The 27959-nt window shown below is 45.8% G+C and overlaps 2 protein-coding genes across 4 annotated transcripts in view; one reads left to right on the forward strand and one right to left on the reverse strand.

Moving 5' to 3' along the window:
- The window catches only part of LOC144155410 (alanine aminotransferase 2), a 35261-nt gene extending 34367 nt beyond the window's left edge, over positions 1 to 894 (reverse strand). Inside the window, exon 1 of the mRNA XM_077686813.1 lies at positions 424 to 894. Within this exon, the coding sequence (XP_077542939.1) occupies positions 424 to 681 (258 nt within the window). The 5' untranslated portion in view covers positions 682 to 894. The remainder of the gene's footprint in view (positions 1 to 423) is intronic.
- Positions 895 to 3135: 2241 nt separating this feature from the next.
- Positions 3136 to 27959, forward strand: part of Kappab-ras (NFKB inhibitor interacting Ras like 1) — a 34774-nt gene continuing 9950 nt past the window's right edge. Inside the window, exons 1-9 of one of the 3 annotated variants that reach the window (XR_013319572.1) lie at positions 3136 to 3381; positions 3487 to 3625; positions 3709 to 3828; positions 13765 to 13860; positions 14852 to 14899; positions 21925 to 22020; positions 22082 to 22175; positions 23530 to 23598; positions 26873 to 26959. Coding sequence is in view for 2 of the 3 variants with exons in the window: in XM_077686814.1 (XP_077542940.1) it covers positions 3560 to 3625; positions 3709 to 3828; positions 13765 to 13860; positions 14852 to 14899; positions 21925 to 22020; positions 22082 to 22175; positions 26873 to 26959 (607 nt within the window). In the remaining variant the exon portion in view is untranslated. The remainder of the gene's footprint in view (positions 3382 to 3486; positions 3626 to 3708; positions 3829 to 13764; positions 13861 to 14851; positions 14900 to 21924; positions 22021 to 22081; positions 22176 to 23529; positions 23599 to 26872; positions 26960 to 27959) is intronic. The other 2 variants (XM_077686814.1, XM_077686815.1) reach the window with 2 other exon arrangements.

Consider the following 27959-nt stretch of genomic DNA (forward strand, 5'->3'; position numbering starts at 1 on the left):
CTTATCTGCTTCTTTATTGTTACTTCGCGGAAAAAGAACCTTTACATGGCCGCTGAAAGACGATGCAGTTAGAGTAGCTCTGAGGAGTTAACAGTAACTACAGCTCGTTTCACGAACGCTTTTAGTAATCCACAGATTATAGCGCTGTTACTGTCCCACGGGCCAAGACACAACGCGTGTACAAAAAACATCAACCCGACCTGCCAGCAAGCAGGCAAGACTAATTAACACTTCGATTTACACGCGTCAGTCGGGGGACTGTCGGAACAATGAGTTCGCTCACGTGCCGTGCTCTAAGAGTAAAAACAAAATGAAAATGCACGGGTGCTTAACTTTAGCGCGTACAACTACCTTACACACGGAACAGCCGGCCGCGGAATCCGGGTACGCGAAGCATGGCCAACAGAAACAAGCATTTCTCACCGCTTTCAGCTCTTTCTCGATTTCCCCGGCGCGAATGACGATCGGGCCACGCACTGCATACTCCATCGTTATAAGGCGAGGATTCATGTTGTCCAGAGTAACGGTTCTCCCAGCCATCGTAGATGCTGCACGGACACCAGCTGCTCTGACACGGAAGTTAACTTTCGACAGTGCTGCTGCTACCTGCAGCCGAGAGTCACGTGACAGCCGAGCCTCCGATAGGAGGCGAGCTTGGCGAAACACTGCGCGTTGATGCATTGCACAAGCACGCAGTACCGACCAGAAGTGAAACAGAACAAGTTTCTTGGAAGGGTTTGCAGTTCGCAAATGGTTACAGCAACCACCCCTTCAATGCACGTGTAAGACAGAGGTGACACAAGGAGAAAAATTCACGGTCGCGCTTATTCTGCAACGTAACTTGATGCCGCACAAGTAAACACTCACAGGTCATTACAGCCCCGCAGTAACTATTTGCCCCAGAGCACTCATTTCTATGGCAACCAGCAGGCTTACATTTCTTTGATACAACAAACGTCGCGTTATGTACCTTGGTGTTAAAATATAGAATTAATTTTAGTAATTATTTTAAACTTATTATATTTTATATATATGTAATTATTTAGTTGTTGCGTTTGAGCGCCAAAGGCAGACGACGCAGAACTCAGCGCGCCGCGAGGTGCCCGTGATTGTCGTGGAACTGGTCGTAGACCTTAATTGCCTTAATTTAGTTCTCGTAGGCACTGTTGTATGAAGTCCAACTCCTACGGCAGTGAAAGGTTTAAAAACGGAGTGTGTACTTCTGTGTATTATGAGCCTTGATGCTGTGTTTCAACCCACGAGGGCTGGGATTGTGCTGAAAATTTGGCTCATACGATGGAGCATTTCTGAAATAATTATTCCAAAACTACTGTATGTTAAATTAGTGTGTAATTATTTCTTGTAATGGTCGCCAAAGAGAAAGCGGTGCAGAAGTGGTAATTGATTGATTGATTGATTGAAGGGTTTAACGCGCCGACGCAACGCAGGCGATGAGGCGCGCCGTAGTGGAGGGCTCCGGATTAATTTTGACCACCTGGGGATCTTTAACGTGCGCCGAAATCTCGTACACACGGGCGTTTTTGCTTTTCGCCTCCATCAGAAAAGCGGCCGCCGCGGCCGGGAATCGAACCCGCGACCTCGTGCTCAGCAGCGCAACGCCTCAGAAGTGGTAATAGTGACCCATGCATATCTGCTCAGGCGCCCAGAAATAGCTAGCGTATTATTTCATGCGCTTTACCTGCGCAGTGTTTCAAGAGATAACAACTAGTCTAAGGAACGCAAGGAGTAACAAAAAATATAAAACTCAGCCTGGGTTCGCTCCCAGCCGCGGTGGTCGTTTATCTTGTGGATTCCAAAAGCAAAAACGCCAGTCGGCGAAATTTTGACACAAGTACGTATGTACGTATCCCCAGGTGCAAATTCACAGCTCTTCACAGTGGTTTGCCTCATACCTCGCAGTATAACCCCAACATTTCGAAACAGCGTCAAATAGCACATACTTTTTACCATGTTTGAGCAAATCGAACGGTACATCAGAACATCCGTTGGTTGGCACATATAACAGCGCAAGCATGGTGATCAAATATAAGCTGTATATTCATAAACTTCCGAGGGCACCAGAGCATTTCTTATGAGTTCTGAATTTAAAAGCATTACTGTCATAACTGCACGCTCTGGGGATGACGCGGGGCCATAACGGACCAGCCTGTGTTGTAAGCGTATGTGCTCCTCGGTGTCGAGAGCAGCAGAAGCGGCCGCTGCGCTGGAGCGCGGCCGTGCGCCGCATAGAGCCGCCCTGGATCAGTGGTGACTGATGCGCCGCTGGGTGAGGCAGAAGTCACTGTAGCGAGACCTCCCATTACCTCCCATTAGCCAATGGGGACGTCTTTACGCGGGAACATTCCTGCGTCATTCCCCCATGCCGCATCATCATTTCGTCCCATAAGTACAGTGCCTAGAATACCATGGGTTTGATTCCCGTCTCTGCCATGGTTTCTTTTTCTTTCTTTTTTTTTTTTTTTTGTAAACTAAACGGTTGCTGAGGCCAACCGGGCTAACGGCTACAGTGTCACGTGACACTACGCAGCCAATAGGAAATTAGGTGCCGCGTTTCTGCAGCAGCTACTGTTTCGCGAAATGAGCCACTTAATGCTAAAAAGAAAACGTCGTCTGCTACCACGTCTGCTTGAAAGCTTGTGATAAAAATGTCAGCTGCCATGGAGACGCGTCGCTGGCTAAGGCTTGCTGCATGCAACGCCAGAGTTACTCAATAAAGACAGTTGCGAAACTCCGCTTCAGAATCCGGGCGGCGCTAGCCCCCCCACTCCGTGGAAGCTGAGGGGCAAGTCGACGCGCGCGGCACCTAGGAGATAAAAACAGAACTTCGCTAAACTATTATTATTCAAAATTCTTCTGTAAAATAAAGATTGCTTTTTAAATTAAAACACAATAATTACGTAAAATTTACTTGTGTTTTTGCGGCTATTCTTTTTATGACTTACGGCAGCAGCCGCAAGCACTTGAGTACTGCTTCAACGTCCTGCCGACAGACGACAGGCTAGTCAACTTGCCCCGTGCTTGCCCCGGCGCAGGGGGGCAACCGAAGACCGGCTTTCGATACATGAGGCCTATGGGGAGTTTCGCAACTGTCTATATCCAGTAACTCTGTGCAACGCAGCCACCAAAATGCTCTAGCACGGTTGTCAGCACTATCGGCATAGGTATTACTTCATCTGGTTTCGGTCTTTGTGTCTGTTACTGGCAAGACGATGGTGATAAAATTAAGACAGTGTCACATTAATAGAGGAGCCGTTTGCCGGTGAAAAATGACTGGCAAAGGAAAAGTACCCCTCTGAAACTCCGTCGCCAGATTGCCTCCTGAAACGCCGCATCAAGTGGCGAAATATCGACCCTGTAAAGGTAAGCATCGCCTACGCGTATCTGAGGATGTTTTCTGGTGTCTACTAAACCCTTCACCTGTGCACTTTCTTAACACCTTGCACTGTTTCTTTGCCTTTCTTTCAGTGTATACCTAAACCGAATACGCGCAAGTCGCCATCGTTTGTTTGTTCTCAGTAGGGCGTTGTCCGAGTTGTGAATGTCTGTAAAAATGCTTCCTGTTAAAAAACGAAAGCACCATGGGCGTCGACGAAAACAGGACATTGTAATTATACTTGCGCACCCTTTCCCTTCTAGAAGCGGCTGCTTTCTATGCGTGACGACTCAGGTGCAAACTTGCGTGCGCAGATGCTCAAGTCATCCGTGTCTTCGGGAAAGACGTGCAAAATCATGGTGTGCGGACACAAAGGCTGCGGCAAGACTTCGGTGCTGGAGCAGCTAATATACAGCCACAACCCCCTGAAAGCTGTGAGTCGAGCTCCCCCACTCCTTCGGCGCAGAATGCACCCAGTGTGATGCTATGTGCGTTCACTTTTGGCGACCATCTGTCATGCGCTGTGAAGTGCGGATCTAACGCACAAATGTTTTCTTTTTTATTTGCGGCGTTGCCAGGGTAATAATAACATGCGGCCAGAGATTACTTGTAATGAAAGGTGAAGTGAGCTGAGCTGGGGAAGAAGTGATTGTAAAAGCAGCAATATTTGGCTCGTCCAGGTCTGATGTGGAGATTTCTACAGCTTTTAAGGTGCTGATTACATTTTTTTTTTCCATGTGGTAAGGCTCATTTGTTAACCCTCTCATACACTTTCCGAGGACAGTTACTTAAAGCAAGACTACAGGCAGGTAACGTATTTCTATCAGCATGAGCATTGAGAGCTGTGTAGCTTTTTTTTTTCTCTTAAGTTTCTTCAGCAGTGGCCTCTGTAATTAATAATCAGTAAATGAAGGGGAGAAATTCACTCCTCAATCTCTATCCACCCCTTCCCCCTTTGTGTGATGTAAGCATAAGCCATCACCATTTGGGAGTAGTGCATTCGGCATTATGCATGTAAGTTGATGTTTTCTATTGTAGGCTTTTTAACATGCTCTGCTAAGTAACTTTTGCGATTGGTGACATTGTGAATTGTAAGGCATAAAACAGTTTTAGATTCTGGTGCCTGTTTTTACGCATTTGTAATTTTCTAGTTTCTAAAAAGTGGTTGCCACCGAGTGTGGTGCACTGAACCCTTATTGCCTATAAGGTATTGCTTTATTTTATATTGCCATAAGAAGAGGCCCCAACAGAGGACTCTTCTTAGTGTGAAAAACTATTTGCAGAAACCTGGACTGGTATGGTATCCAGGCATACGAACAACTCTCGCGACAAAGGCCACACACATGCTTCCTTTCTCCCCCACACTACCTTCACCGCTGTTCTTGTGAAAGCAAGCATGGTCAAGTCGTGGTGCACGACACCAGGTCCCGTGAGCTTCGCCAACTTGGCAGCCATTTCAGTAGTCAAAAGAAAGTAGTGCATGTCAAGAGAAGACGAAACAAAGTCACCTTGGCCGCTTAAGTGTAGAGTTGCTGGCTGCATAAACGACACGTCCAGCAAGAGCCAGACAGTGACGCAAGTGATGACAGTGCGGGCTTCCTAAAGCTCAGTAGACTAAAGAGGTAGTTTGTATAGGGGTAACGATGGGGATAGCAGCGAAGCAGTGTGCATTTTAAGGGGCCCAAACTGCCCCCTTGCACTTTTCTGGTGACATTCATGCTGCCTGGGGGCCTTTATCCTCTTTTGTGCCCAACAAAAAATGTTGCCGCTGTGACAGTGGGGCACATCTGTTTACCATATTTTCCGGTCTATAAGTCGCACTTTTGTATAAGTCGCACCCCCCTCAAAACGGCAGTTCTTCCGAAAAAAAAACATATATAAGTCGCACCGGTGTATAAGTGTGTACAAAACGCACTTGTTAATCAGGTAAACCTGTAGAGGATCCGTTCGTTAGAAAGTTCAGCGAAAGTACATGGTTGCGGTGGCTGCCGCTTCCGAACGCATCCCCCGGTAAGCAGTGCTAGACATGTGCATCTACCGTCCAAAGTCTAGACAGAACTAACTTCTCAAAATTGGTTCATTGATATACACAGATGGCATGTACTTACATATGGCATTTAGGCAAAACCATCGAAGCCTTCTTCCTCCAACTCTCTAACAAATAATTCATTCATTTAGACCATAGAGCTGTGTCTCTTAACGTGCACTGACATCACGCAGCACACAGGCACCTTATCGAGCGCAGACCACGCGCGGCCGCCACGTACCGGATTTATTCCATACATAAGTCGCAACGGTAGATAAGACGCACCAACGAAAATTTCAGAAAAAAACTGCGACTTATACACCGGAAAATACGGTACTCGAATGCACTAGAAGGTCTGCTGTGGTGTCTTGGTGGCTAAGGCTACTGAGCATGAGCCCACTGGTTTTCTTTGTGGTAGATTTTCTGATGAGGTGAAAGATATGTTTGTGCCTAGAGAAAAAAAAAGTAAAAGTCTGTGAAAAAAGTCCGTGTGTAGAGATTTTAATACAGGTTCACCTGGTGGCCTAAATTAATCAAGAGCCCTTGATTACGGCATACCCTATAGCCCACGGTAGCTTCAGCACATAAAATTATATATAGAACCTTTTGATATTCATAGGATTTTTTAGTGTACTTTTTTTAGGGATCTTTTACAGTTTCTAATACCCCTGTCACACGGGCACTTTCAATCGCGATTGAAGTGAATCGCGATCGAGTTTTCAAGCGCGCTCGACGTACTGCCACTGCTACACGGCACGTTTCAATCGCGATTGAGAAGTTGGACGGGTTGCGCTCGTGTTCGCCAGATGGCGCTAACCATGTACTTGCGGCCGGCGTCTGGTAACTTCGCGCGGTCGTAGGTATACGTAACTATGTAAATATTACCTCACGCTTATTTGGGTCAAGTTATTTGACACAATTTGTGGCGTTAGTTGAAGTTGTCACATTCTGTGCCATTACTGAGCGGGGACGAGAGTATCGCCGCTTTCGTTCGATCGCGCTTGGAAGCCTCGATCGCGCTTGAGAAACCAGGATTGAGTTCGAGCGGGATCGAGCTCGATCGCGATTGAAACTGCCGTGTAGCAGGTGCCCGATCCGGATTGAGCTCGATCCGGATCGACTCAATCGCGATTGAAAGTGCCCGTGTGACAGGGGTATAAGCTACCACCAATTCATGTCAAAATACTGCTTATAACTAGGATTTAATCTTTTTGGTTAAAACCTGAAGCCTAGTCCTACGTTTTACCAAATTCAAGTAAGTATCTTGTAGACATTATTTAAAATTCTGTTATAACTGCAAAGGTCTGCACTTCGTGCCCCCATAGTGTGGAGAGGCTGGTAATTGTGGGGCACATGTCATAAAAGCGCATAAATGCATGCTTGAGATTCACTGCGTGTCAGGTAAAAGTTGCTAGACCATTGTTTCCGCCCTTGCACTTCCCCTGTCTACAGTAGTATTTTCTTGCTCTTCATGACGCTTTCCATCGCTGTTCAAAGGGGTGACATAGAATGCTGTTGCTGTGGTTTCTTCATTCGGTACTTTTCAGGTGCCTGGCCATTTATTTTCTCAGTTCCGTCTACAAAAAATTTGAGAAATTACCATGCAATTTGTTTTCATGTTGTTACGTTTTGTATCGTACCATATCATTACACCCTCATACATCTATTTCATGTTTCTTGTAACAGCACGTTCCTAACAGCACTACAGAAAATATTGTAAGAGGCCTTCAAGGAGACGTCGCTCACTGATAGAGCGGAGAAGACAGACGCCGTTTATTTGGCGAACGCGCAGCCAAGCAGCACTAGCCTCAGGGATGATAATGATCATGTACAGGTGATGAGGATGAAGCATTACTGAAAAGGATGACAGGTGATGATGATTACACATAAGATTGAAATCAGCGAAATATTGTGCCGCGGAGAACTACAGTGCTTACACTAATTGCTCCCCCTCGAGGAAGGCGGCCGCCCGGCTGCTGGCATTTAGGAAGTGCGAGAGTGGAACTTTTTGAGACAGGAGACATGCACAATTTTGGTTCCCCGACAGCGACGGTCTGTGCTGGGAGACACAGAGGTGACCCGATAGTTGACTGGCGACGTCTGCTCCAGAACGGTATAAGGGCCGATGAATCGCCGAAGAAACTTTTCGCATAGCCCAGGCACACGAACGGGAGTCCAGAGTAGAACCTGGTCCCCTGGACGGAACTGGGTACACCGGTGAGAGGCGTCGTACTGTAGCTTGCGGTCCTGCTGGCAGGCTTGCATGTTTTCACGGGCAATACGGCGGAAGTGGTGAAGGCGAGAGATGAATTCGTCAGACCCGGGGACAAATCCTGTCGCAGGTGCGGAGAACAGACAGGTGTCTATGACGAAGGAGGGATCACGGCCGTAAACAAGGAAAAACGGAGCGTACCCAGTTGTTCGTTGGCGTGTCGTATTATACGCAAACGTTACGAATGGAAGGATGGCGTCCCAGTTAGTATGGCTTGGTCCGATATACATGGAGATCATATCCGAAAGTGTACGATGGAAGCGTTCCGTGAGGCCGTTTGTTTGGGGGTGGTATGAGGACGTCATTTTGTGGATGGTATTCGATGCACGAAGCAGGTCTGCAATGACGCTTGAAAGAAATGTTTTTCCACGGTCACTTAGTAGAACCCAGGGGGCGCCATGGCATAAGATCACGTTATGTAAGATAAATTCGGTGACTTCTTGGGAGCAGCCAGAGCGAACAGGGGCCGTCTCTGCATAACGCGTCAAATGGTCAACCGCGGTCACGATCCAATGGTAGCCGGATGAGGTGGATGGTAAAGGGCTATATAGATCAATACCCACCACGTCAAAAGGTTCCGCCGGACAAGGAATGGGTTGGAGAAGTCCAGCAGACGCCGTTGTAGGGCGTTTGCGATGCTGACACAATGCACAGGAGCTGACATACTTAGCGACGCACCTTGACATGCCAGGCCAGAAGAAGCGGGCTCGGATCCTATCAAACGTTTTTTGAAAGCCGAGGTGGCCGGCAGCTGGGTCATCGTGAAAGGCTTCTAAAAGCTTTGGCTGCAAAGCCCGAGGAGCTACAGGCACCCATTTTTCTCCAGCAGGGTGATGGTTGACGCGGCAGAGCACACCGTTGCAGATCGTGTACTTTGCAAGCTGGCGTCGTAAACGGCTGTAAGGAGGCTGCGCCACCCCAGACAGTCGGTCAGTTATGGTTCGGCAGTGCGGGTCCGCCTGCTGAAAAGACACCAGCTCGGAGCACCCAACGGATGGCGCAGGGTCGATGGGAGCCAAGGATGTAGCTCGTGCAGCGGAGGAAACATCGCCAGTGGTGTTTGATGTCGACCCGAGGGGACATCGTGACAAGGCATCAAGGTGTTTCTTGCCTGATTTGTACTGTACAGTGTAGTCGTACTCCTGTAATCGCAAAATCCACCGTCCGAGCCGGCCGGAAAGGTTCTTCAGCGTCGATAACCAGCACAAGGCATGATGATCGGTCACTACGGTGAAGTGGCGGCCGTATAAGTAGGGACGGAATTTTTGTACCGACCAGACGACAGCCAGGCATTCTTGTTCAGTAATGGTGTAGTTCTTCTCTGCGGAACTGAGAGTGCGACTGGCATAGGCCACAACACGCTCTCTAGACTGGTATTAACGCTGGAGAATAACAGCACCAATTCCGTACCCGCTTGCATCCGTATGTAATAAGGTTGGTTTGGTGTCGTCGAAATGGGTCAAGACGGGGTCAGAGGTAAGCGCGTCTTTTAAGGCTTGAAGTGATTTTTCGCAGTCCTCAGACCATACGAAAGGCGTGCCAGAACGGAGAAGCTGGTTTAGCGGAGACGCGAGGGTGGCGAAGTTGCGCACTAAACGTCGAAAGTAGGAAGCCAGGCCAAGAAAGCTGCGGAGCGTCTTCTGTTGCTGCGGGCGTGGAAAGCTTATGACTGCGCTAATCTTCTCAGGGTCGGGCTGGACACCTTCTTTGCTCACGACATGGCCAAGGACCTTGATGGCCTTGCTTGCAAAATGACATTTTTTTTGTGTTGAGCTGTAGGCCGGCGCTAGCGAGACAGGTCAGCACTTCATCCAGCCGCTGCAGGTGCTGAGAGAAGGTGGACGAGAAGACAACGATGTCGTCTAGATAGCACAAACAGGTCTTCCACTTTAGGCCACATAGAACAGTGTCCATGAGTCGCTCAAAGGTTGCGGGCGCATTACACAACCCGAACGGCATAACGTTAAACTCGTATAAGCTGTCGGGGGTACAGAACGCTGTTTTCTCCTTATCGGCCTCGTACATTAGTATCTGCCAATACCCTGAACGTAAATCCAGGCTTGAAAAATATTCGGCTCCTTGCAAACAATCCAAAGCATCGTCAATCCTTGGCATTGGGCAGACATCTTTCCTGGTAATTTTGTTGAGGGCTCGATAATCCACGCAAAAGCGAACTGACCCATCCTTCTTTCTAACTAATACAACAGGAGAAGACCAGGCACTCGCAGAGGGACGAATTATGTCTCGCTTAAGCATATCTGACACATTCTCCAATTATTTTTCGTTCAGACGCCGACACGCGATACGGGCGGCGGCGTATGATGTGAGGACTGTCTGTCTGTATGCGGTGTGCTGCGGCAGTGGTCTGGCCTAACGTTTTGGAAAAGGAGTCGAAAGACAAACGGTGCTTGTCCAGTAAGGCCAATAAGGACTGTGCCTCTGCTTGCGTGACGTCGGGGCTAATGGTGGCGGTCAGCGCTGAAGTAGAAGTGTCCGAAAAAACGGAACGCGGGAGAGCCGACAACGAGCCGATAGGAACAACATCAATGGTCTCTCCCTGATGAGTCAAGGCCACTCTGGTGCCTTCATGCAGTAGGATCAGTTCGGGGCTAGCGTTGGTCACGGGAAGGGTTGCGAACCCATTGCAGAAGCGTATTAGGCACGTAGCTATCACGACTACTTTAGAGAGTAGGCTGGCACAAGGGACGACTAAAATGTCCCCCTCACTGATGTCGGCTGATCGAACTGTGAGGAGAGTATCCAGTCCTGGAGAAAGAACACAATCAGCAGCCACTATGAGGTTCACTTGAGGCATACTGCAAACACTCGAAACTTGCTCATTGGAGAGTTCAATGGTTGGGCTATCACAAGAGATGACGGCTGAGGCTGAAGAAAGAAAGTCCCACCCCAAAATTAGCGAATGAGCACACGACGCCAGCACCGCACACGGGATATGATGTCGAAGGCCGTCGATAAGTACGCGTACCGTGCACTGTCCAGAGGGTTGAATCAAAACATTATTTGCGCCACACAAGGTCGGGCCAGAGTAGGGCGTTTGCACTTTACGAAGTCGAGCACACAAGTCTGCATGTACTATAACTGAAATACTGGCGCCAGTGTCCACAAGAGCATCAACACAAATACCTTCGACGATGACAGATAAAATGTTCGATGGCCGCTGCGGAGGAATTGTACTTTTACCAGGTATAGCAGTTTTCCCTCCAAAAACTGCAGAGGTTAGTTTTCCGGGCGGAGGTCAGCTGCATGAGACGCGGGGCGAAGGGGCGATACCGAGCGGTTCCGGAAGGGAGATGGTGAACGGCACCGCGATGTTCGGGAACTTCCAGGAACGTCGTGTGTGTCCGGGGTTGACGGAAAAGGCCGCGGCGGGGAATGATATGCCCGTTGACGAAAGCCATATGGAGGTCGGTAGGTGCTGCGGTCCGGTATAAGGCCTGCACGTTCGTCTTGCTGACGCCGTCGACAAAATCGGGCAATATGACCCCTGATACCACAGTAGAAGCAAGTGGGTCGGGGGGGTCGCCAAGGAGCATAGTACTGGCTGTACGCCTCAGGGAGTCTCGGAGAAAGGGCAGACAAATGACTCTGAGCAGGCGCAGGATGCGGGAAGACTGGCTGTAGCGGGCTGATCTCGGCGTACTGAGCCACGTGCTGTGGAGCGGCGTGTTCGGTAGAGGGCCCGCTTTCCATGAGACACCGTTCTTCTTTAACCAGGGCACGCAAACTGGCGCCAGAGGAGAACTGGCGATCACCAGAGAGTCCAGAGGTCTTCTGCGCCTGAAGTTCTTCCCTAATGATACTACGTATCAAGGAGCGCAGCTCTGTGTCGGGTGGAAGGCAGGCTGGTGGGGTATCCTGCTGGATGCGAGCGGACTGCAGCGCATCCAAGCGCTGGCAAATCGTAACTACGTCGCGTACGGTGGTGGGATTCTGAGCGACGAGAGCATTAAAGGCAAATGTGCTAATGCCTTTCAGAAGGTGCCGGACTTTGTCGTTCTCCGACATGTCCTCGTTCGCCTGGCGACAAAGCGCAAGCACATCCTCAATGTAAGACGTGTAGGTCTCACCTACATGTTGAACGCGCTGGGAGAGTTTCTTCGTGGCGCTCTCCAATCGGCTCGCCGATGTGCCAAAAATCTTGCGAATCTCCTCCGTAAACGTATTCCAATCTCCTAGGCGATGTGCGTTGTTATAAAACCACGTCCTAGCCACTTTGTCAAGGCAGAACGGCACATTAAAGAGCTTCATAGAGTCATCCACCGATTAAACGCACTCACTCTGTTGTAATAGTCGAGCCAATCGTCGACGTCTTCACCGCGAAGGCCAGCGAAGGATCTGGGGTCCTGTTGGCAGCTGGTAACGGTCCACGCAGGAGGTGCAGAAGCCGTTGCAGGGGCGGTGCGAGTCGGGACGTCCTGTTCCATTGGCCCGGTTGGCATTTGAAGGCGTCTTCCTGAACGTAGCTCCAGGGGTGCGCTAGGAGAGCCAGAGGGCGGGATCGAGGTGCACCTCCACCACGTGTAAGAGGCCTTCAAGGAGACGTCGCTCACTGATAGAGCGGAGAAGACAGACGCCCTTTATTTGGCGAACGCGCAGCCAAGCAGCACTAGCCTCAGGGATGATAATGATCATGTACAGGTGACGAGGATGAAGCATTACTGAAAAGGATGACAGGTGATGATGATTACACATAAGATTGAAATCAGCGAAATATTGTGCCGCGGAGAACTACAGTGCTTACAATATACATAGTTTCACATGTTCGCTACTTTGCAGTTATGTTTACATGCTTCTAATTTTTTTCATTTGAGCTCAATTGTAGGTCAGATTCTGTCCCATATTTTGTCCCTTTGCTGACTTCTGCAAACATGTCGAAACACAAGCAAAACATGTACTGCACACAAGTACTGAATGTATAAAGATTTCCCATAGTGATCAAAAAAAGAAACCCATTCAACTTAAATTTGAATATATGTTTGGTGAAAATCTCATTTGCAGATAATAGTTGTGAAAGATTCACCGAGCTTTCCAAAAATAAAAATGAAGAGCTCAAAAGCCTGCTTATAGCAACAATCTACTGTATATCTGTGAATTAGTCCAAAACACATCTTTATGGGTACATTTTTTCTTGCCCTCAGGGTCCCCTGAACATAGAAAAAATTAAAAGCAGCCTACCTCCAACATGTAGCTCTAGACCCACTTCACATATAGTAAACAAAGTGGTGGAGATGGTAGGCATCTGCTGCAGGAAGTCCTACAGTTTTGCTGCCCCCAAATTTTCACGGTGTCACTCCCACTTCATGGTGTGATGTCTTACAGGTGCGGTGGTGCTGGGGTTGGTAGTGATCACTGTTCAAATAATGGCGCCTGCAAAAATGTCACCATGAGTGCTAGCCAATTACCTTAACGCAGTAGCTGGAGCACGTAGAACAGCAGCCACCTTGCAGTCCAGAGTTAGATGGAAGCTCGTGGGATTGGGAGCATACATGATAAATGTTAAAATCGATGCCTACCACGAAAATTTGGGAGCCTTCTGTGAAATGTTTCAAAAGGGACGTCAAACCTATAGAACACAGTAAAGAGGAAACTTGCATGTGCAGCACAAAGAAACTGATTATAGCCCCTGGCTGCAATTTCACAAATAAAGTGCTTCACCTTCTTTATCAAGGGATCGCCCCATTTGGAGTAGATTATTTCATGCATGTTCTCATTCAGTAAGGAGGCAGTTCAAGGGCAGTTTGCTTAATAAGGCAGGCGATAACTTCTGGTGAAGACGCCCTTATTTTAAAAAATTCTCGTTATGTCACAAAACGTTAGCAGCTCAACGTTGCTTTGCTCGTTCGGCCTCTTCCGTAACTGCTGTATTTTGAGGCTGGTGAAATTAGAAAATGAGCTTGCATTGACATTTTAGTGCAACTTGAAGGACTTAGTTGGCCGGAAATAATCCAGAACCCTGATCTATGGTGCTCTTTAGTGCAGCTTCTGCTTGTGCACATAAAGCCCCAAGTTAAGACGTGCTTTTTGAGGCAAACATTTCCTTTTTATTTTTAGGACATTCAGCCAACGCTTGAGGACATCTACTGTGCCATGATTGATAATGACCGAGGCGGGAAGGAGAAGGTGCAGATCTTTGACTCTCGGGGTGTGGTAAGCAGCTTTGTTTCCTTTATTTGGTGCAAATAAATTATTTTACTATGCAGCAAGAAGAAAAAGACTTGAAGTGCCTGGCAGCAATCAGTGTGAGACTAATGGCTGCAGGGCCGTAAGCAGAAAGGAAGTGGATGGGGGAAGCTATGGGTCGAGAAGGGGACCTTTGAAACACTGCTACTGCTATATTAAGTGGCAAAACTGTTCCCTCTGCATAAACCTTTTGGGCTTTGTCCTAAGTAGGTGTCTAACTAAATACTCCTTCTCTTTTCAGAAGGACATAGTTTTGATTTTCAATTACTTTAGACCGTAGTGATATTTGTAATCACTAAAACATTCACTATATATAAAACCTAAATGCGCTCTAAACTAGAAAACCTGTTGAAGGTACTCAGTGGTAAATTAATATTATGTAGTTCTCACGAACTTACACAAGGCATGCTGAATGTTAATTGCAATTTAAAATTGCTGTTTTTTTTTGTTTTTTTTAAGCACTCTAGATTCACTTGAGTGTAGATAATGGTCTCTTACCTGTGCCTACCTGAACGCTTTCTTGACACTGGTCACCGTCGTTTTGTGAGCACCATTTCATAAGGCCCCGTGCTCGCACAATTGAAGTCATTGTGCGTTCATTTATGCTAAGATTGATTGGTAAGAACAAATTTTACGCACTCATTTCTAGAGAGATTAATGCTTAGAATGAGAATTCTGAACTGGAGTCCGAAATTGGCTGTGCTCTATGTACTTCAACAATTTTTCTCAGAAATGCATGGCATAAACAAGGGAGAGTGGGCTCCAGTGCCGAGGTGTAATGTAGTACCTCCGTGAGACTGACCCAACCGAGCAGTGAAATGAATGTTTGTTCTCAGTAGTGAGAAAACAGGCAGCACATATTGGCCTACAATGCTGCAATGGCCGCTATTACCCTACCTGGCATAGCTGGGCATTGTGCTTGTGGGCTTGGAGATTAACACTGTTATCCCCATTCCAGAGTCCTTCCAAAGTGGAAGCTATGAAGTCTCACCTGTCACATGCAGATGCAAGTATTTCCAATATTCCTGTTGGCTTGCTGGTGTGCACTTTTCTGCTTGGCGCCATTGTATGCTTGCTACAGGCTCTCGCCACACATGACAGCCTAAAGGGACTTGGAAGTCATATTACAAGTTTGGTCCATTCAAAAGATTGCCGTATTGGAATAACACCCTTACCAAGTTAGCATAAACTTCACTCTAATAAGCTATGTAATGAGGGAAAGGGAGGATAGGCATCTGCCTTACGAGCTACTTTCCCGCACTAGAGTTACGACACATTGTATCATGCTTGTGCGATCGGCTGAAGCCAACAAATTCAAACTCAAATGAAAGAGGGATTATAAGCGTGCAGAACAAGCCATATGTGCTTGAAATTTAGTGTGTATCCTTTTTATAGCAGTAATAATGATGGGGTACAGAAGTTCCAAACAAACACATTTACGCAGTGCATAACGAACTACCGCAAAATACTGCTATCATACAAGCCATTTTTGACGGCGCCATGCTTGTCAAACACAGCACCTGTCGACTGGCACAAGCGACACTGTCACTTACAGGGCCTTGTTTAATAAGTCACACCCAGTGTTTCACAATATCCAATGTTTCACCAAACGAATACCATGAACTGTAGAGTCTGATCAGAGCATGGCAGGGGTTGCCGAGCGGCACTACTGTGCCTTCTAGGAAGGCCGACAGTAATCAAGTTCGTTTTGGCAAGGCTCAGCCTCGGTTATGGTTCCTGTTGGTTGCAGCGTTTGGATGCTGTGTAAAGTCAACGTACTAACTATCCATTTTAGGTACCTCCCTCTAATACATCCTTGCTGACATCACAAAACATGCAATACAACAGGAGAATAGAAATTTTGGCTTTAATTGTTCAATTTCTTAGTGAAGAAAGCATTGTTTGCTGCCAGGCGAGCAGTGGGGGTACTAATAAAACACCATATATTTTACATAAAACAAAGTTGTATGTTGTCCTAATGGCCCCTTTAAGAAGTGAGTTGTTCTGCGGGAGCAAAATTCAGTGTTTGATCACCTTTGGTGGAGCATGTTAAGCAAGATTATGCAGCTTTGCGTTGCTCTTTCTCTTCAATTCCTCCCCATCGTCCTTCTGAGGCAAAAACATTACTATGCCACCTGCAAATGAAGGATTATATAAAAGCGTGCACATCCGTGCCTCTCCAAATTTGATGTAGCATTGAAGCTTGTAAACATGTTCATTGCAAGCACAAAAATATTATTGTAGCCATTCATTGAGCTTCCGATGCATGAATCCACTCCACAGCTCCACAAGCTGCCGCCCCTTATTTTTATTTTGGTATGTGAGATGTAGTTAGTTTGGTAGTTTTAATTCTTGTACTTTTTTTTTGTCCTTCAAGAAAAAAAAAATGATTAAGAACAGTCACTTGACAGTGCCATATGATCAAACCTTTGAAGGCTGAAGAGTAGAGGTGTGTGATTATTTGTCACTTCGAATACTTCACAAATAGTGTTTGCTATTCAATTATATTTGCGGCACAGTTTTTCTGTTGGAAGTTTTTGAATATTCAAAATTTACGAATAATAGAGCAATAAAGTTGGCTCTGTTGCGCTACGTGAAAACTTTCAAATTTACCACACTGCATGTCCCTTTGGATTGGCTTTCTTGCACACATTGCAGCTGTGCAAGAAAACCTGACACATGCAAACCCCAAGCTAAGCTAACTCTGGCCTATGTTAGCTGAAGTGGAAGGCTAATTACGTGAAATTTATCCGCCGAAGTTTCCTGTCAGTTTAGCGGCATGCTTGAAGAATCGGGAGTTATTACTTGTTGGCTTACAGCGAGGCCATACCAGCCACTATCATGCCTAGCCTCTTTTCTATGACTGCAGCTGCCAGTCAAATACCCTTGCTGTATACACTTCAAAAACACTTCAAAATGCCAAATACACTTCCTGCATGAGCCCATCTTCTGGGCTTGTACTTGCAAGGCAGCCTTTATGCACTGTAGGTGCATAAAGGCTGCAGATCCCGGTTTTTTGGTAAAATGAGGTATCGTATTGCTGTTCGACAAATCAAGCTAAACCAGATTTCTTCACAAAAATTTTCGTTTTGCGCATGTTTTTTTTTTTTTTTAGTTACAAAATGGGGCTGTAGCCTGAAACACAGTTGTCCTGACACAAAAAATAAAAATGCACTGAATGTACATAACTAAAGTTGCAAGCAATCCTAAATCTAATCCTGATATGCCACTGCATAACTGTTTAGTTGGCGTCTTTCAAAATCCTGCATAAAAGTGATTGCTTTTTCGGGTGGATGCTTGAATGAAATTTCCAAAATAGAAGTGTAACTAACAAGTTATTAGCCTACAGGAAGTGCTCCAGTAACACTTCTAAATGCAAATTGAAGTGGCTGTCTGTAGCAGCATGACTGAGATGCCAGCTTGTCCCTAAATTACAGCTGAAATGCCGCACACTCGAAAACATTGGCTTTTTTTTTTTTTTCCCACTTCCTACCGTTTCCATGTAAAACATACTTGTAAAAGTTTTTTTTTTTTTCTCAAAGTAGTATAAGTACTGCCAATTATATTTTCACATTGATGAGAACAACACCCAAATCTCTGGAAGATATTCATAAAAACCCAATTTCTCTTTGATTTGGAACTTTCCGTGTAGGGCCTAATTTATTGCCCCTGAGTCTGCAAAACCTCAAAACGGAGCACCCTTACCAGCCAGAGCAGCATACCCCACCACGTTGGAGAACTTCTTTGTAAGCTGAGGCTCTGGTTTTAAGTTTTGACTGAGCCGCGGTGTGACGTCGGCTGATCTGTCATTTGCTCTCGACGTCTTAAGTGGTAAAATAAGGAACTTTGTAAATCTGCTCAACGGCAGTTTCTCGCAGCATGGCAGCCGAAATTCTTCTATATGCCTAGGGGTAGTTATTCCTTTCTCTTAAGACAAACAAGTCGCAGTTATTGCCCTTAGCAATATTCCTATCCTATAATTTTAAAGGGTCACTGAAGGCAACCAGCAAGTGGCTTTCAAACTAAAGTCTGACCTTCCCATAGCCATTTTAGTGTTAATTCGGTGCCGAAAGATGCCTTAACTTAATTGCTGAGAAATCGCTAATCAAGCGCTAATCAGACGTGACACAGCTTCACGATAAACCAGAAGCAAGTGAAGCAGCAGTGATGCATAGCGGTGTAGAAGCAACCGAATGCAACGCTACCACCTACCGAGCAGTTTTGTCAGTTTCGATCAAATCAGTTGTACTTTCCCGAACTCCCACGTCCTTTGCAGCTGTGGACCACTAAGCAAAAACCTTCATGGGACCCGTGTCGACGCTTCGTTGAAGAAAAACATATTGTCCTTTTGAGGCCCCGCGAATGTTGGTGTCGAACCAGCCGCTTGTGCGTAGCTCCCGCGCTTTCTCGAAAAGCAGTACCGGCACCCCAAGTATGGGCAAATAGCACCATCAAGCGGCAGCGAGGAAAGACGTTGCGCATGGCAGCTGTCTCAGATGAAAAAATGCTAACTGGTTTCAAGTGGTCCCAGCTCAAGTGGTAGCGAGGAAAGACGTTGCGCATGGCAGCTGTCTCAGATGAAAAAATGCTAACTGGTTTCAAGTGGTCCCAGCTCAAGTGGTTTATTAGCCAAATCCCACTTGGGACCAGTTGCTATTGGTCCCAGTTGGGACCAGCTGCTATTGGTCCCAGTTGAAACCACATGCTATTGGTTCCACTAGTGTTCCAGCAGCAACTTATTCTAGCTGCTGCTGGTCCCAACTGGAACCAGTATTAAAGTCACCAGTGGTTCCATTGGCTAAGAACTGCACAGAGGCCGGTCGGTTCTTGTTTCTGCGCACATTTATTGCACCTAGAACAGATCAGGGCTTGCTGGATGCCTCTGATGACGTTGGAAGGAGACTGCGCCCCTTTGCGCGACTTAATCACATCCTCGATCTTCTCGGCCAGGACCTCCATGAGGATTGACAGGGTGGGCTGTACGTCTAGTCCTTTTACCTGCCCCGAGTGCTTCAGCGTTGCTGCAAGAGTTAAAATAATACATGATTAGCATTCATTGGATGGAAGCATCAGCACATCAAAACTGTTTTTCAGGGTTTTTAGACTAAGAATACTTTTTAGTGAACCAAACTTGCATTTTGTATTCATAACCGCTTTAATGCAAATAAGAGTGGTCCATTTAGAGTGGTGCCAGTTTAAATTAACAGCTGCTGCTCACTTATGCAAAGCGAATCATGAGTTTCTTTGTAAAGAAGGTCAGGAAGAGGCGAACTTTCACCCAGATGGACGAATCGATGCTGGTATTGAGCTGAAGTTTATAAGCTAATTCAGAGTATGAAAGTTTTTTTTTTCAAGGGTAACCTGCAGCCATTCTAACACATTGATAGAACATAGGACATAGTGTTCTTTGACACCAGCACAAAATCCAAAAATTGATCTTGTACTTTTATTACAAATATTCCCATGTGACGAAATGGCCGGTTACATAATAAACCAGATACAATGAAATAGCCACAGCCTATAAACATGGTATTCCCCAAATGCCAACCGTGCGCTAGAACTGAACAGTAATGTTAAAGAAAGCAAAAATACATTGCGGTGAAAACACTAAGTAGCAACTAGAAACAAGTTAACAAGAAATTCTTCCGAGTCAACAGCTTGTGGCTAATCCCAAATTCTGAGTATCAACTGTTTAAGAACATGCGGTCAAGCAAATAGTTGATGAACGCACGGTGGGTCTACACTCGCTTCTCTTGTCTAATTATTTTGACGTGACGTAATGCACAGTTGTAATCCAATATTTTGTTAGTACTTAAGCACCGCGCAACTGGTATTTATTCCGGTACTCTACTTAGAAACCGCAGATTTGCGACGTTCCTAACACACAACACCTCATACATTAACTCTTTTTACCCTTCCTACGACTAGAAACAGCGGCAGAAAAAGACTCACTGGGAAACTCGTAAACAGAGCAGCCGCTGTGATTTATACCTGGCATAAAAATGGGGAGGAGCATTAAGAAATACCTTTTCCTTAACGTTTCTGCTTTTAAAGCGAGGGGCAAGATTTATATTGCTACTGGTTGTTGGCCTTCGCGGGTAAGTGCATGTCAATACAAAGTTAGCACCACAGGGCAAAACAGGCTTGAACATACGTGAAAGGGATTGAAGGAAGACCAACATACCTTCCAACATCATCACGTAACCCTGCACTTGCGGACGCTCACGGCGAATCGCAGGACGCCGCTACATTGAGGTCTCGCATCACACCAAAATTCCAGTGCCCACAAACAATAGTCACTTCATAACCGAGCACATGGGGTGGTACAAATGAGCTAACTGATTGATTGTAGTGTTTAACGCGCCGACGCAACGCAGGCGATGAGGCGCGCCGTAGTGGAGGGCTCCGGATTAATTTTGACCACCTGGGGATCTTTAACGTGCGCCGAAATCTCGTACACACGGGCATTTTTGCTTTTCGCCTCCATCAGAAAAGCGGCCGCCTCGGCCAGAAATCGAACCCGCGACCTCGTGCTCAGCAGCGCAACGCCTTAGCCACTGAGCTACCGCGGCAGGTGGTACAAATGAGCTAATCCTGGTTTCCTGCCGAATATAATGGATGTGTCGGATGCTGCACTTGAGTTTAGAATGGTAGTTTTCATTTAACAGCACCGAACAAGGTAAATAAACTGAAATTAAGCATGGAAATGTTCCAAAATTATCCAAACGGCCCCAGCCGCCGATCCCTGGCCGCCCGTGCCTTACTGGCTGGCTTTGGCTTCGGCTCCTTTCATACTGCTTCTGGCTCTTCTTAACGTTCAGTTTCGTTTCAGTTTTTTGTTGCTGCTGAGGTGATGTACGGAATAGGTAAATAATTGTACAGTACAAATAAATAAAATATAGGAGGGGCCTCCTATATTTGCTAGATCTATTTTGGTTCACCCGTACTGCCCGTACTCACCCCTCTGCTCAGGGTTGTCGTTGCAACTAATAACTTGAAATACGAAAAACATTTGAACTTGGCCTCAAACGTACATCTTTTTTCCGCGATATCTTGAGCTTATGACCGGGCTTACAACTAGACGAAGGTTTGCTTCTTTCTAGCGTGAGGCGCCGCCTAAGTTTTAATTGCAATTGCATTGATATTTTTTAGGGTTGCTGGCGCAATCGCAAGCAACTTTAATTATGAGATGTTATTGCATAATATTTAGTCACTAAATACGCTACACTAAGTACCTACAACAATCAAGATTGCTTCCCAACTGGGACCAGTTGAGAGGCAACTGGTTTGCTGTTGAGACCAATTGGTCCCTGCAGCTGGTCCCAGTTGAAGGCAACTGGTCCCAGAAGGGAGGCGATTGGTCCCAGTTGGGCAGTTATTGGTCCCACTTGGGAGGGCAATTGGTCCCACTTGGGAGGGCGCAAGTGGTCCCACTTGGGAGGGCAAGTGGTCCCACTTGAAACCAACTCGGACCAATACAAACCACTTGCTTCCCAGTTGAAACCAGTAGCAAACCACTTGGCTATTTCCACCAGAGGAACCCCTTCCGGTGCAAGTTGCATGGTATAGCCAGTGGCAGCGGCGCCTGTCTTAATGCTTTTGCTATTTTCTACCTTATTTTAAAGAAAGCTACATGTAAGAGTGCTACATCCCTGTTCTCGGCGATCTAATCTGTTGATCTAGACCAACCTGTATTTTGGCTTCAGTGTCCTGTTAAGAATCTGCAATATATTGTGCATGCAGTTAAACATGCCAAGACTTGCATTGGTGCTTAAAAATAAACTAATGGCTCTTTCACATCTTCCTATTCTCCAGTGACACCAGCAAAGCTCTATATTAAATAACCGGAAAACAATTGCAAGCTTTAGCGAATAACTTTGAAGTAATTGCTTCACTTGGCTGCCACATTCAGTAATGTATTTAAATAATATAATCGAGTTGCCATATTTGATGTTTATTTTGACTTATCTGGAAAAGTTGAAAAAGGTTTGTGAATACAGTTGCCTGGTTTTTTGCTCTGTTTCTTTGCAGGGGGTTGTCTTAATGTACGCAATCAACAACAAGGAGTCCTTCTTGGTCTTAGAGCAGCTCAAAAAGGACATTGACAAGCACAAAGACAAAAAGGAGGTAACTCTCTCACTTTGCATTGGTTGCGTGGTATCATTCTCACTGAGCTTTAACCTTGTAGCTGTCCTTCTTGGTGCTTGGAAATAAAGCAGATCTGAGTGCGGAAAGGCAGGTGGACATCCAGTCTGCCGTCAACTGGGCCACCAAGGAAAGAGGTAATACTTCAATACTTTTATGGAACACTTTCGGCAACTATTGTGCTTGGTAGTTCACATGCATCGCTGGTATTTGCTTCTGTGATTGACACTTTGGTGGGGGCTTCTTGCACAGCTCTGTCAGATTTGTTACTGGGCCCTTGGGAACACCTTTAATTGCAGATGGGGTCCTTGGAACTTATCTTGAAAAGGGAACTTACAGAAGGAATGCATGCAATAAAAAAAATGGCAGCCATAAGTAAACCATGTGCCACAAGAGAGGGCATTTCTGGATGGAGGTTTCTATCACATAGCCCTCTATTTCAAAGTGGAGGGACTTTGCAGCGGCAGTGACAAACACTTTGTCTTTTTCCCTGTGACCTCCTGAGAAGAAGACAAAGGATTGTAGCACCTCAGAGCTGTGATGACACTTTTAATCACACATTGCTCCTATGATAAATTGCATAAGAATCCTGTTTTTGTTGTTGTGCTTACTCACTGTGAGGCATTCTTGACTCATGGCTAAAACCTCTAAATATCTGAACTTTGTGCTTTGTTCATTGTGAGAGGCAGTACTCTCGACACGGGCTCGATTCCTGGCTGTTGCGGCTGCTTTTCTGATGGAGGCGAAAAGCAAAAATGCCCGTGTGCTCGACATTTCGGCGTGTGTTAAAGATCCCCAGGTGGTCGAAATTTATCCGGAGCCCTCCACTACAGCGCACCACATTATGTCCAGAGAACTGCACATCTTGTTGGTCTGATTTGTCATGTGAGTTGAGTTTTCGTGTGGCACTACGAGGTAGAAAGATGTCCCAAAAAACTAATTCGGCGGTGTGAACTGAGATCTTGGTGTTGCAGAAAGCACGAACAGCAGGCAGAAGGTCTGCCAAGAGGCATGTTGCAGTGTTCTTTGACCTTGCACTTCCAAATGCACTTCCTGTTCTAAGGGTCTCTCTTGCCAGCGAAAAGTGTTTAGACATTCTTTCGTTACCAATTTCCACACGCACCAACTGACTGAGCAGCCGTTTTGGTCAGACAACCGGGGTCGAGCTCCTGTTACTAGCAAAAAAAAATACAACTGAAAATCTGACCATGAAAACAAATCATGGGCTTCCGAGCCAGACACTGTGTCATCTTTGGCTAAGGTAATCATCTTTATTAGGCCCACTGAGTGCTGCCCCTCATAAAAGAAGCCTGGCCATGGCCGACTCGTGCACGATTAAGGTGTTAATTTACTAACTTTTGTGAGTTTTACATGCAAAAACTACATGTGGGCTATGAGCAGCACACCTATGGATTAATTTAAACCACCTGGGTACCTTTAACAAGTGACAAAATTTCGACGCACTGGTGTTCCGTTTTTTGCCTCCATCAGAAAAGCAACCGCTGAGGCCGGGATCGTACTCAGCAGCACAACACCTGAGCCACTAAACCACCACGGCAGGTAATGACTTAATTGAGCAGTGGGCATAAGATTTGCTGCATGGCATATGTTGACATTGCTACTAAGCTGAGAAGTGTTGCCAAAATTAGCAGCCTGAAGTGGCAACCATTCGGGGGAAAAAGGTCCTTCTTTTTGTGCTGTGGTGAAGATATGAAGAAAAAAAATCACCGGGGTGCTTAGAGCTTTCTAAGAATGTGAGGGTGGAGGCCTAGTTGGACCTTCTGTTGACCTACTGTTGAATTTTCTGTTGAGCTTTTGAAAATGTTGCTCTCGTCAGGCCGCTGTTGCAGCTTCATCCAAAGCCATTACCTCCTTATTGCGGTTACGAGTGGCATTTTGAGCTGCTCTAGCTTCTTCTGCTGCAGCATACTTTCTCTGTCTTCCCCGCTTGTGACAAGGGCCTGCTGTGTCATCACACATAGCGATGTGGATGAAACTTATGAGCCCATGCGACAATGTACACAAGGCGCATCTAGAACATTCTACGGTCCATCGCCCTTTCTCGAAACCCCCTGTTTTCCTTTCCTGGTGGGCGCTCCTATTTTCTTTACCACAACATTAACTTTTTTTTACGCTTTTCTGTACCTCAAAACGCATTCTATGAAACACAGAGATCTAAGGCGTTAAAAAAAGGTCTAGGCATGTGCACAGTTCCAAATGACAGGCAGCAGCAAAGTAGAAAGTATATATCTGAAACGTAGAACTGTGTGAAATTTAACTTCTTTGTAAGTGAGCCTGCAAATGCTACACAGGACAACAAAAATGCGATCACACACAGCGATGACCCTATGAACTCGTATTACAACTCTTAGTCACAGCACTTCAGTGCGCAGAAAGAGTTTCTTGTCTGTGAGACGCTGTGCTTATGCAAGAAGTTACTTTATCTTCAGTTTCAATGGCTTCAGTAATTTCGCATGACGCCTGTTTTTGTGTGGGGAGATGATGCCATAACAATCTCTTAGTTGCTGCAGCCCCAGTGGTGTAGCCAAGTGCCCTGATGGCATGTTCTTCAAAGCAGCTGCATGTTCTCTAACGCGGTCATTGATACATCGTTCCTTCTATCCATTGTAGCATTTACAGCATGACAGTGTATCTCATAAACATTCCTCCCCCCTTGCTATCTGTGTACTTACTTGGTCTGGTGGTTAGTTGCTCTCATAGTCGCCTGCGTTTGCACATAAACTCAAGGGCACATGAAATCCCTTTTATTTGGGGCTGAGCCCACAACCTGCACTCGTTCCCTGGCTGTGATCTTGACCTGTGTGATCCCGTGCAAATTGGGTGGGACTGCCAGTTTGCGTTTTAAGTGCGGAGCACTTTAGGGGCCAGGCTTGTCATCAGCTGTGACAACAAATCGGGTAAAGCAGCGTCGCATGCCCAAACAGAGGCTTTGGAAAGATCACTGCTTCGAACCTGGGTCCCTCGCATTACGAAGCCGATGTCGATCCCATTGCACCACACAGGCACACGTTTCTCAGTTGCAAAGTGTTGGGGGTGATCTTTGAGCTGCGCTGTTACCGTGGATGCTGCCGTTGCTACTCCGCAGATAAGTACGCAATAATATAAAATAAGAAAAAATGAATTAACACACTAATTACCCCAAAGTAATGAAAACTCGGTTTAGTGCTTCTTTATGGGCTTTTTTAGAGGCTGTGATGCCCTCTCATGACTACTTGCGGTATCAGTCAACTCTAGTCAAAGAGTACTGTCAAGTCAACAGTACTAGTCAAGTACTAGTCAAAACTAGTCAAGAGTACTGAAACAGCTCATCTAGCGAATCACTGCTCTGCACTTGGCAGCTTTCACGTTTAATGTAACTGCTTTAATTTTTTTCAAGGTATTCTTCGGATACCTTGGTCACTTTCATTTTATGGTTCATAGCAGGTTTTCACAGATCAGCACAAGGACTGCATTGGTTAGCTTAGCTGCATGGCGTAGCTTGGAAATTTGGCCAGTAAAATTCTTGCCATCTCATACAGCCATCTTATGACACCATGACTGGCTTAACACACAGTTGATGACACCAGTAGCTATCCCTTGCTTTACATTCTTCAAATGTGCAGAATCAAGTGGCATATACCTTTGTCTACCCACAGTGCATAGCTCCAGCACATGTGATTGTGCCTCAATTTCAGCGCTAGGTGCCCTTATTTTTTGTTCATCTGGTACTTGTGCATGGAGGTCAATGCTGGGCATGTGCCTTCGAAGGCCTCCATAACCTTGATCACACAGTCTCCTTTGTACACTTCTGTGCTCGTGGTGCACAAAACTAAAGAGTTGTTCGCATACCGGTAGACTGCCAGCGCTCTATCGTCACCAAGGGTATCACTCACCCGCCTTCTAAAAAAAGCCAAAAAAATGGCACACAAATACAATGCCACTCGTGATTCCATGCTAATGCTGCTGCATTGCGTGTGGTGGCTGTCCTGGAATGACAACACTATGGCGGCTCTGAGACATGCAGTGAGATGTTCCAGAAAGGTGTCAATAGAAATTCGTGCCGCATCAAGGACATGTATTCGACACAGCAGTCAGCTAGCTATCTTGAGAACTGCAATTAGAAAAGATGGGCTGGTTTCATTTCAACATGTTGCATGCATTTCTGTCAACCCCTTCTTATTACTATATTTATTGTTATGCTTATTATTATCACAGTGCACATGCATTTATGTGTGTATGGAGGAACCAATCACCTGTCGTCGTATTTTATGCGCACGCAAATTTTTCTCAAAAGGAATTTTGAAAATTTTTACGAACCCTGTATTTCATTGTACTCTGGACAAAGGTGGTGAAGTTACCTAATGTGTGGAGTATTTTAAAATAGAATTATGTATCACATATGTAGCATGGATGTGTCTGTCTATATAGGTAGTCATGATCTTTACACGAATTTTCGCATCCATGTTTCTACATGAGATGTGCTCAAAACAGTTTCCTTCAGCCTAAATGAAAAACTCTGTATTCGCATATAGAAGGCTGCGTTTCCTGTGGCCTGGCCGTAAAGTTTATAGCTGCCATCCGTAGAGAGTCTTCAAATGTTCAGCATACCAAAGCACTTGTAAAGTGAACAAGTTCACGTGCCATTGTCCCAGCCTGAACAACTATAAAACTACATTGTAAGGGCCACTAAAGCTGCCTCCTCCTCTCCTAAACACACCCGTGCAACGTAGTGCAACATGGTGCACCTTACAGCACATGGGACAAGGATCATTCTTTTACCTCACCTTTGTTGACTGGCTATTCTCATGTTCGCACTTTTTTTTTTGTGTTTCAGTGCGCCTTGCAGAAGTGTCAGCATTTGACAGAAAATCTCTGATTGAACCATTTATTTACCTGGTCTCGAAGATCAATCCACCTCCAAGTAAGTAACGATGAAGACGATGCAAAAGCTCGTTTACTGTATGTATTCTATGAGCGAGTGCGCAAATAGGCCTGTTTTACTGAACTTAGCAGCTGATGATTCAGGCCTTAAAAACCTGGGGGCCATAGCACTATGCCTGGCAACATTTCTTGTGGTGACACATTGGCGTTGGCAATGTGTCACCCTTGACTTTACCTTGAAAATCAGGTTTCCTTATTCCTGTCAATTGTGTTGTTTGGCTGTACTTGGACATTCACAACAAACCTGCTTTCACATGGGCTCATTTTGTTGACAGAAATTAACAAATCTGTGCCCTTGTTTGAAAAGCTTAAGGTTGCAAGGATGCGTAATGTAGCAAAGAACAACACTTTGCTTGTTGGTTCTTTATTACTTCTAACAAGTTGATGGAGCTATTGTAGAGGACATGGAAAAGCAGACACAGTGTAGGCTCTGATCGGGGGACAAAAAGAAGGGTACACAGAACAGGCATGGTGCAGGTACCACAAAAAACATGGCTAAAGATATGACCAGATTTTGCCATCTGCAACCTAACAGCTCATTTCATTTGCGTGTGAAAATTAGACGCTGAAAACATATTGCATTTATTGCTTGAACTCAAAGATTCACACCTTTGTGATAGCATATATAGGGTTTGGTTGGATAGTAAAAAGCGCTCTTGTTGCTCTCTAACCAACATGAATTTCTTTTTCTCATTTAGTGTCCCATTTTTTGTGGCGCTGAGTATGATGTATCATGTTACAAATCATGGCCAAAGCATGTCACATTCTTGCAATGGTTACTGAAAGTGATTGGAGTAAATTTGCCAGATGCACTTGCAATCACTGGCATCAATGTTTTTACCAGATAGTTTTGTGTTGTCTGGGGCAACACCTGTCTCTACGGTTTATATCACTTCTTAGCATGTTGAAGGGCTGTTGCTACTGAATCTGGTATAGTCGTCTACTAGGGACGTCAGTCTATCACCATACCTCACCTGCAG

Source organism: Haemaphysalis longicornis, unplaced genomic scaffold (assembly GCF_048455015.1).
Source record: "Haemaphysalis longicornis isolate Haplotype H1 unplaced genomic scaffold, Haemaphysalis longicornis Haplotype H1 scaffold_1, whole genome shotgun sequence".
NCBI lineage: Eukaryota > Metazoa > Arthropoda > Arachnida > Ixodida > Ixodidae > Haemaphysalis > Haemaphysalis longicornis.